Consider the following 10,699-nt stretch of genomic DNA (forward strand, 5'->3'; position numbering starts at 1 on the left):
GCGGTCAGGTCGACCGAAGTGGAGAGACGGGAGAGCACGTAACTCAACTGAAGAAATCGGAGCCTCTCTTGGCGTCCGGGGGCAGCTGCTTTTATACTCTCGCAGTTGAGGGCAAGAAGGAACGCCTCGTCAGAGGCGCACGTGATGCGCCGCTCGGGCACGTTGAGACGAGTAGGTGACGCATCCGCCGGGCCGGCGCCGGTCAGACCTCCTCGCTTCACAGTTGTGGGAGCTCCTCTCCCCGGCAGCCGCGCTTTGACAAGCGTGGGCACCAACATGCACACACACACACGCGCGCACACGAAGACACGTGGCATTGAAGCATGCCTGGACGCGCTTGGCGGGGAGGCGTATCGGCGGCGCTGAACGGGCCAAAATGTTCGCCGCTTTGAACGAAGCCCCGGCGTCCGTTGCATCCGCGCCGGCTATACCGCGCGTCGTAGGCGAAACGTAACACCGTCGGAAGACGCCGACTACGACAACTTCCCCCCCCCCATCCAGAACATGACGTGGAGCTCGCCTACAAACTCGATGAAGAAGCGCAATGCCAACACCATGGTGCCACTCAGAAAAGTACTGTCATCACTTGGCAATGCGGTGGGGTAATACTAGAAAGCGGTGTCATTGAAAAAGAACACTCAACGCAATGTGCTTGAAAGGATACTTTCTTGAGAACTCCACAATTGAAACTCAACTGACAGATGGCAATATTGCCGGTTTGTCGTCTTGCGTTTGTCACAACCTCATAAGCAGCAACATCTCAAACTGAAACATAACGCGGCTGTACTAAACTCAGTAACATTTCGCCGTAACACTAAACTCCGCGGCATACTCAGCGACACACTCAGCAACAAGTAACGCCGTCGCATTTAGATATCCTAAGAAGTTCTCAGGTACCCCAGTAGTTCTACTCGGGCGGCGGTGGCGCATGGCGCGCCGGCCACGGCCGCGCAGGCGCTGTCTTGAAAGCGATCTGCCATGGGAACAGGGTGCAGCGAGTGCTGATAGTTTCGTGTGCGCTGTGTTCTCGCCGCTTAGTTCGTGTTCAAGCGAGAAAATCAGCGCGAAGGTCAATTCCCTCGCTGCCGCTGCCGTGCGTTCTGTGTGCGCGGTCATCGAGTGCTATGTTTTCATGTTTGCTAGTGCGCGCGTGACAACATGCTTCGTAATTCAGTTAGTAAGCGAATGTTTACAAGATTATACGGCTGATAAAACTGCTATCCTTACTTCGTATAATTCTCTACTCATTTTCGATTGCAGTCGATGCGACGCCTTTTGGTCGCAACTGCAACGTGTTTTTAATCAATTGCGTCATAAAATTAGTCAGCAGTGCCTTGCGCTTTCAACCCAGCTGTTTGATTAGCTGTATTGGAATTGTATCGAGTCCTGCTGCCTTCTTATTAGGAACATCTTCTTCCGCTTAGTCTGCCGCGTGTGCAAAGAGCGAGCGTGCCGAGACGGCGTGGCATCATGTAAGTTGTCTTCTTGGGCGTTTGCTTTGAAGGTTGCGTAATCTAGAGTTTCGTTGACCCGTTGGAGCGAAAGGAAGACCAAGAATTCCCTCCTTGCAACCAGCGCTTTTCATGATAGCGTCGTGCGAGTTCGGGCGACGCTATCAGCCGCGGGGGCGGAGTGCGCGCTAGAGCGTGGCCAGCTGCGCTTAATTCGTACAGGCTATGTGAAGATATCGTCGACATGCCATGAAATTGTATCATTCGTCGCCGACTCCCAAATTCCTCAAAATGAATTCTTTTTTTTTTCAAATTTGCTTTTTCTTTCGATTCCCCGATAATTCGAAAAATTCTGCGGCCCCTTTTCTTGTAAGAAAAGTCAATCGACGACGCCACTTATTTTCATAAAAGGTCACATTTCAATACAACGAAATGTCGATATAACGAAGCAAATTGCCGATTTCACCTACTTCGTTATATCGAGGTTTAACTGTATATACTCCGCATTTAAACAATTTTAGCGCCAGAAAGGTTACGTAAACCTTCCTTGGTTCACCTATAATGCAGTGTACTTCTTCGTTACACTTGGCAGTATGACGCGCTGTCAAAATCCATGGCGTCACGAAAAAGTGGCGTGTTACTTCGAAACGACGTCGCCACTTGTCGTTCGTCTCTTAGTTTTTTGGGACGGGGCTCCAAAAAAACTTATTTATTCATAAAGCTTAATTACCACTACTACTACTACTACTACTACTACTAATAATAATAATAATAATAATAATAATAATAATAATAATAATTATAGTCCGGCAAGAACTGCCGAACTATTCTTTAATAATGTTTCTTCTTCTTAATTTTTTTTCTTGGTTGGCCCTTTTTTAACTGTGCCATCGGATAACTAGATCTAATCAATAGCGTCATTTGCATAGACCTGATAAGTAACTACTGGAAAATGTCCAGTAACTGCTATTTAGCATTCGACAGTTGTACACGGAAGGTTGTCGCTCAAGATCACACAGTAGGTATGCTTAAGAACCAGCCGCTGCCGGTAAAATGAATTTCCATGTGGGATCCATCATGGGAGGCCCAACAAACCTCAACGAGCTGGCCCACTCCAAGGCGCGAGGTCTCGCTTTCCGCGACCATGGAGAACTCCAACGCCGGCCCGCAGTGGTGGAGAACAGAGATCAACCGACCACATACAACGAAATTGCGCAGCACTTTTATCTCGGCAGGAGAGACTTTCCCCTTCCACACAAGAAGTTAAATAGAGCGCAGGCATTGACCCTCAGATTATTGCAAACAGGTTCATATCCCAACCCGGCTTTATTCCACAAAATTTATCCCGACACCTATGCCACTAGTTCTTGCAGGCACTGCAATGACATCGCTAGCCTAGACCATATGCTCTGGCGTTGCCCCTCGTTACGAGGCACGGAACAAATCAATGAGGACAAGTGGCTCTCCGCTATCAAGAGCCCCGATGCCGGGGCGCAACTATGGGCTGTCCAGAGGGCCCACGATGCGGCGGTCGGGCATGGCCTGACTGTCCCAACGTGGGAGCGGCCCGCAGCGCGCTGAGTCGCGTACCTCAGGACCTTATTAAAGTTTTGCATCCATCCATCCATGTCATGCAACACATGAAGATGTTGTTTCTTTTTTTTTTTTTATTGGTGGCGCCGCACACAGCAAGCACACGTTATGGCTTTATTGGAGTTTCTTGTCAAGTTCCGCTGTCTAATCAGTGCATACGCAGTTTGAACGACGGGGTCCGACGCAGGTCCCTGATTTGCGGCCGCTGTCCTGGCAGCTCTTGACGCAGCTGCCGGGAATTGGGCAGCCGCCACCTCGACCTGCAAAATGCAGTTGACGTCGTCATGTCACATCATTCGCGGCCACAGTTTAGAAAACTACGAGGTGCCACCGCTGGCCAGATGGATCTGCGAGAGACTCTCTGGTCCGAGCAGTAGCAGTCAGGTTTGGAGTGAGGAGTACTTATAGTCAGGCAAGTTGCCGCATACCGCAAGTTTAAACACCGCGAAGAGACGACGACGAAAGCTGCAGGTACACACAGGAATAGCACTGGTGAAGTGAGCAAGTGCTCCTTCACCGCGTCTTGACGCGCGGTTTAAACTTTGCAGTATGAGGTTTGGATTACGTGCACTTCACTGCCTAACCGTCAGCACGGTGGCTTCGGAGGCTATGGTTCAAACCCGAGACTTTCATGCAAACCTTACTTCAAGTAACTCTGACATTGCGATCGCTCAGCTACCACGAGAACGTTGCTTAGTGCATGCATGTCTAACCTTCATCTTGTGACCCCTAACTTTTCTGTGACGCACCTACTACGTTCTTGTTTTTTCGAAGTTTCTCATCATTCACGGTTTTCAAAACACAACAAAACAATTTACCTCGTCGCGCATGCGCAATACTTGCAAATTGTTTTGTTTATGGAGTAATCTCTCGTTGAATATGGTTAGGTTGCTAATTCACAAAGCCGTTTAAAGCCAGGAGGACGAGGTTTCGGGAAATTCGTGTGCTGCCCATCGTTCTTATTCTGGCTGAACCATCATTCTTGCAGCTCCCATAGAAAAACAAAAAGAATTCTTCGGCTTTACGTGCCACAAACATTATCCGATAATGAGGCGCGCCGTCAAGGCGGCTCTCGTACATGATCATTTTTGCATCCTCACTCATTTAGAAGGCGACCGCCGCGGCATGAACCGAATCCGTGACCTCGTGCTCAGGAACGCCATGCAACACCACAGCCACACGGCTATCACGGTGGGTACCTCCCCTAGACACTAGCGTCAGAATTGCCCCTAGTGATTTTTGTAGTAACCCCTCTATGCTCCGAACAAGCAATTCTTGCTCTATACCACAGGTACGCGAATTCACCCCCGATTCAGCTCGCTCGCGGCCACTTGGACGGGGAGGCATTCGTGAGTCCGAGTGAGTCCCAGTGAATTCAAGTCCTTGAATCGAAATTCAGTGAGTTTAAGTAGCCTCTGAATCGCATAAGGCTCCATTTCTTTTTAAATAGGCAAGAGTACGGTAAGCATGACCACGAGCCTCCGTATTCTCAAGCACTGTCTACTGCCTTCAGTTAAGCTTCAGTGAGGACATGTGACAAAAGGCCTTGTGCCAAATAAATAAACTTTTATATATGGAAGATGCCAGGTCATATAATGGATTCAGCAGGCACTTCACCGCGTAAAAAAGGTTCGCTACACCAGTATAAAGAAACTGTATTGAATTAATGCATGATTATTGAAGAAGTGTACAGCGCGCCGTCATGCCGCACGCCTGCCAGGAACTTGTCAGAATTACCTTACCCGAACCAAGTACACCTTTGCGTCCTTTCACCATCAACTCCTTACAAGAGTATCGTCGCCGAGAAAAGAACGAAACTGTTTCATCAACGAAACTTTTGGTAAACCTGGATGCAACGTTCGCAAATTCTTAGCACGAGCCCAAATTTGTAAACATTACTGAAACTCCAGGAGACATGCCTTCTGTGCCGTCATCGTGAAGGGACCAGAAAAGATCCACTGTGTATGACTGACTACGTGGCTGCTGAATCCCCCACGCTAGCGACACCTCGTGCGCCATTTCAATAATACTTCAATGCTTTCTCATTGGCTCAACTTAGGCTCCCATAGCGTGTCAGTAGGAGCATTGGGGCTTATATCCACCTGCCCGGCGTTCCGCAAAACGGCAGTACACACAGACACTTCTCTATGATAAAGAGAATCTGCGAAATAAATCACTGACTACAACTTGTAAATGCAAGGGAGCACGGTAAATTATTCATTTAGAAGCCGAATTGTTGACTAGTATTTCTTGTTGAATGGTCAATTATAATTTATTTTTGCCTCTTCCTGTAATCCTGCCGAATAACTACGATTGTGCTATATGGCAGAGGCGATCTTTGAATATTCTGTTCAGTCTAGCAGAAAAAATAAACGGTATATAAGTACAAGCATGCTAACACTCTCCAATGATACTACCTCCCACGGTAGCCTAGTGGCGTGGCAATGCGCTATTGAGCTCAAGGTCGCAAGGCCGATTCCGGCCGCGCTAGTCGTATTTGGATGGGGCAGAAATCCGAAAACACTCGGGTACTTAGATTTAGGTGCATGTTAAAAAATTCATCGACGATTAGGATACTCTCTAACGGGAAATTTCCGCGCAGCTTTATACGTGTTTTTGGTTCGCGAAATAGTAAGCCAAAGTATTTAGAGAGAGACATGTAGCAGAGTCGGCAATCGTCGAGCATCCGATATGTTAGCCGAGTGCGCCGGCTTTTATACATGACTCGTGGAAGGTCCCAGTGTAATCGCTAGTGCCGCTTGGCTTCCAGAAAGTACTACACTACTAGCGTCGTGCATAAAATCAGGTTACAGAACAAACCCAAGCCATGACAATCGAAACAAGCACGAACGAGACCAAACCAAGCACACCAAACAAGCGCGAGCGAGAGCTGCCGCGAGCAGACGATAGCACGAAACTAGCGGTCCTGCTTGGACCAGATAAGAGTACGAATCGAGCGGTCGGGCGGGTCCGCATAAAACTACATGAAACCAGTTTCCCGCGCCCACGTCACTGAAGCGACCGCTCTCATTGGTGTCCGCCGATCGCGGCTCGCGTCTTTCATCTGCCGCTACACGTTCGGTCGTTCACCTTTCACTGTTGTGCTCGTTGGCACGGTTACTCCGCCGCCGCCGTCGTTCGCCGCAGGAACGGGTCGTTAAGAGCTGCTAAAGGTCTAAAAACCACAGGTGGTCCAAATATTCCGGAGTTCCCACTATGCGGCGCGCGTCATATTCATATCATGGTTTGGCTCCATAAAACAACATAATTCAAACTGAAATAATATTCATGTACTTACGGACTCGCAGATGCGGCTGGTGCGTTCCCTCCGCTGTTGTGGAGCAGAAGGCCAGAAAAGCTGCATGCAGGCAAAACACAATGCGCATGCGCGTGACATAAACCCTCCCTATAACGAACTCATCAGTACGAAAACTTTGCTTTGTCGTAAGCGGTATTTCGTGAAATGTGGTAGGCCTGTTATTTACTCATAGTAACGCGGGTCGCACGTTCAAACGGTGTGGAAGTTTCTAACAGATTATAGAAACAACGGCGCATTTTACAGTGGCGAATGACTGTGGCGAAATCATGACGAGGCACATCAATAGCTGCCTCGTCTATTGGTCATCATCACGCGATGATACAGGTTGTAACAAGAAGCTGCTACTATCTAGCAAAGACACGAATAAGGAGAAACTACAATAATTGTACACACAACATTGGGAATGAACCTGAAACTACTCGTAAACTCTAAAAGAGATAACAATTATGAGACAAAAAAATCACATTACCAAAAAACTGGGCATAAGTTGATTTCAGTTTTCTTCAGCAAGGAAGCAGTACTTTGTTGTCACCATCTTTACTTTTGTTATATATCTGCGTTATCCTATCGCCGTCTTCATGGCCTGGTAAATTATACGCGGTGACATTTTCATTTTATTTATCATATATTTAATATTTTAAGAAAAGATCTGCACATATTTATTATATGTGGGTGTTCGTCGTTCTTTATTGTTGTCCTTTTTTGTTCTATCCATTTTCTTTCGCTTTTTTTCATTCCGAGGCCGCAGAACAGTTCAAATGGACTCCTGGACATATTCTAATATTGGTTAGGAAACTTATTCTCTTCTACAGACTCCAATTTTTCTCCTTCGTAGAATAGTAATGAATTTGATCACCTTGATGCCTAGCACATGAGGGTGTATTGATGCACTTGCCTGTTCCTATACTACAGTAAGATCACGTACTACGTGATGCCTGCGGTAAAAGAATATTCCCCATAGACCTACGACAGTGAGGAGCATTGGCTATCACCGCTAGGGCTAATCTTCTACACAGTCACCCGAGCAAATGGACGGTACGGCGGCTGCCGCGCCAGCTGAACTGGAAACACACCGTACGCGTAAGGACGCGGCCTTGGTTCCGAAGCTTCTAATTCTTTCCTTTTTATTTTTTTATATTTTTTAATAAACGTAGCGCCTCATTTCCCTTATGCTGTATCTGGCTTTGTCGTCCGTTTTGCTTCGTATAGTTGCAAATTACTAAAAAAAAATCTGATGACAGAAAAAAAGATTGAGGACGCTTAAGCTTCGCCTTCAAGAGTGGAACGCGATAGCGTTATCGCACCCCCTTCACACCGCCCACTCATGCGCTCGGTATGCTATTGAGTCACACAAAAAGATAGTTTTCATATACAACACTTCTAAGTCCAGAGCACAACTTTTTTCTGATTATTTGTTCCAGGGGTACCACGAAGACGCATGACTCCTCGCCAGCAGCACGGCGCACATCGCAGGGGACGCTTTTCCACCACACGCGCTACGGCGCAGCGATCACGTCAGAGGCGTCTCGCATCGGACGGTGCACCTAGCAATCGCGCTGTGAGCGGAAAGAGAAGCCGCGTGGCCTAAACACGAGGCTTCGAGTGACGCACGCTGGAAGTTGGAAGGGGAGAGAGCGAGAAAACTTATTAAACGCAAGGGTATTGGGGCATCCTCGCACCGCTCCTTGCAAGGCCCCAATGAGCTCAAACGAGACGAAAGGAAAAAGCGGGCGAGTGGCGCCCCACCTGTGGGGGAGCACCGTACATTGCGAGGAGGGGGTCTTCTGTGTTTCCCGCAAGGTGGCTCTGCGTCTGCGCCAAGCGCAGAAGAAATGTAGCGGAAACGTACTTTCTACAGTAAGTTTCTAAGGCAACACCGCATTCGCTAGAGGCGTTGTTGTCTCGCCTTGAACCATCGAACTGATGTCTGAGTGGTAGCGTCTCCGTCTCACACTCCGTAGACCCTGGTTCGATTCCCACCCAGCCCATCTTGCTGTTTTTACTTATAGATTGCCTTCCGGGAATTTTCGCTCGCGTCCAACTCCGCCGACGCCGACGACACCGGCTTTTCTGCGTCGCGAGCTCCTTAACGCTGTCGCGTTAAAACACTTCTGAGTTGTGAATGCGAACGCAATTATGTGCAACTCCGCTGAGCGGTCCTTCCAGTTACGAACTCCTCAGGGGAAAGCGAGCACGTTGAGACGCTTGTCGAGTTTTGATTTAGCCTGAAAGAGGCGCAGTTAGAACGCTAGCGCTGACACGGAAAGTGGCAATAGCGCTAGTTTCCGAGAGCGAGGTGATGTCACGGCGATACCCTCTCCCCTCACGCAATAGGGCGGCTGCAGGTTAAACCTTTCACCCGCTTTGTCCGTCGAGGTCCGAACCAGCAAGCGCAAGCCAGCATCTCAGCCAATGGGAAGTTAGATGTCGTTTCACTGCTAAAACGACGCCGCCGGCTTTTTTCGCTAAATTGGTCATTTGACGCCTTCGCTGCCTGTCGAGCCGTCTTCCGGCCAGTTGTCTTCTAGCTGGGCAGCGTTCATGTGGACCAGTGCACAGTATGACGTGGTGTGGTGTGCTGTGATGTAGAGTAGTGCGATGCGGTGTGGTGGGTGTGCCTTTGCGAACATGCACTACACCCATTTTAAGATCGTGGATAGTATCATGTCCAACGAATCTACTTCGTCGGTTTCCATTGTATGCGTAAATCTACTCTCGATTACAAGAGAGCGAACAATCTTTATTGAGATGATAACTTTCGGATGCCAAAACGAACGCAAGCAATAACACAGAGCAACCATGTGGAAATGTTCGTCAAACCGGTAGCGATCCTACGAAACTGCAAATCTATACGTACTCAATGCGCTTACGATATTGTATTGGGTTGTAAAAAAAAAAATTTGCATTCAACGCTACTATAAGCTTTTTTATGTGGTGTTCACCAGTCGAAATATGGGGAAAGAAGATTGCTTTTCCATATCGAGGCGCTGCTAATGAAATGGTCGACAAGCGCACATAGACGCAGAAAAGAAACGGGCGAATTCAGGGGAAAATCACGCAATCATCTCTTAGTCCATCACATGTGAGCAGGCAACATTCAGCTAAATTGATTGAAATAATAATGTTCGTCCAACTCACCCAGCACGAGACCAAGAAGGAAGGTTACGGAGAAGAACCGCATGTTGGTATTGCGCTGACCTTGCTGATCTGGCAGCGAAATAAAATTCCATTCGCAATGAGTCACATGCCGCCACGCCAACCATTATTCACCCCACTCACTCCTGTGTAACTCCAAATTTAACCTCGTTATGGCGGTTCAATGCGCGAGGAGGTCTGGATTGACAGGCTATAAGCGCGTTTGTTTAACGCACGTCAGCGCTAATATCGATCTTACATTGCTTACGTTACTGACCCTCCCACACGAATAAAATTGGTATTCACTCTACTAAAGTTAAACACGAACATCGGAAAGCCGGATAAAGCAAATTTTTCTCTACCCAAAACGCCTAAAATTTGTTTATCGACGCTCATGTAGCATAATTCCGTTCATATAACGAAATCATACATCGAATTCTCGAGGAACACACTGCAGAGATCAGCTAGTCTGCACAATCTCTTGTGTTTCGATCTATCAATCTGATATATCGAGTGTTTATACGAAAACTGATATATGACAGACAGACAGACAGACAGACAGACAGACAGACAGACAGACAGACAGACAGACAGACAGACAGACAGACAGACAGACAGACAGACAGACAGACAGACAGACAGACAGACAGACAGACAGACAGACAGACAGACAGACAGACAGACAGACAGACAGACAGACAGACAGACAGACAGACAGACAGACAGACAGATAGATAGATAGATAGATAGATAGATAGATAGATAGATAGATAGATAGATAGATAGATAGATAGATAGATAGATAGATAGATAGATAGATAGATAGATAGATAGATAGATAGATAGATAGATAGATAGATACATAGATTTTCTCTCTACCTTTTATTCCTGGTTAGAATGGCAAGATAGATCATTCTAGCTCAGGCCGACCTCCTTGCCCTTCCTCTAATTCCCCTCTCCTTTTCTGTATGCTTTACAGGGACTCAATTACGCAAACATTCGTTCGCGAGTGACATGCGGAAAATAATTAATTTCTGTCGATTTCAAGACATTTGTCAATGTGTTGTCGTCTCAGAGAGCTAAGGCAGGTAAAGTCAACAAAGACAATACAAAGGGAGCGCTGAAGCATTGTCACCACACGGTGGCGGTTCACAATTCATGGTTCCATGGAAAAAAATCCATGGTTAAATTTGCTCTGCGT

At 47.4% G+C, this 10,699-nt stretch overlaps 1 protein-coding gene across 1 annotated transcript; it reads right to left on the minus strand.

Moving 5' to 3' along the window:
- Positions 1 to 2,576: 2,576 nt before the first annotated feature.
- LOC142564828 (defensin-like) lies at positions 2,577 to 9,681 on the minus strand. Its single transcript, XM_075676003.1, has 3 exons — positions 9,502 to 9,681; positions 6,343 to 6,402; positions 2,577 to 3,304 (listed from the first exon to the last, which is right to left on the minus strand). Exons 1-3 carry the CDS (start codon positions 9,542 to 9,544, stop codon positions 3,189 to 3,191), a joined length of 219 nt encoding a protein of 72 aa, XP_075532118.1. The 5' UTR covers positions 9,545 to 9,681; the 3' UTR covers positions 2,577 to 3,188.
- Positions 9,682 to 10,699: the final 1,018 nt, after the last annotated feature.

This window comes from Dermacentor variabilis, chromosome 11 (genome assembly GCF_050947875.1).
Source record: "Dermacentor variabilis isolate Ectoservices chromosome 11, ASM5094787v1, whole genome shotgun sequence".
Taxonomy (NCBI): domain Eukaryota; kingdom Metazoa; phylum Arthropoda; class Arachnida; order Ixodida; family Ixodidae; genus Dermacentor; species Dermacentor variabilis.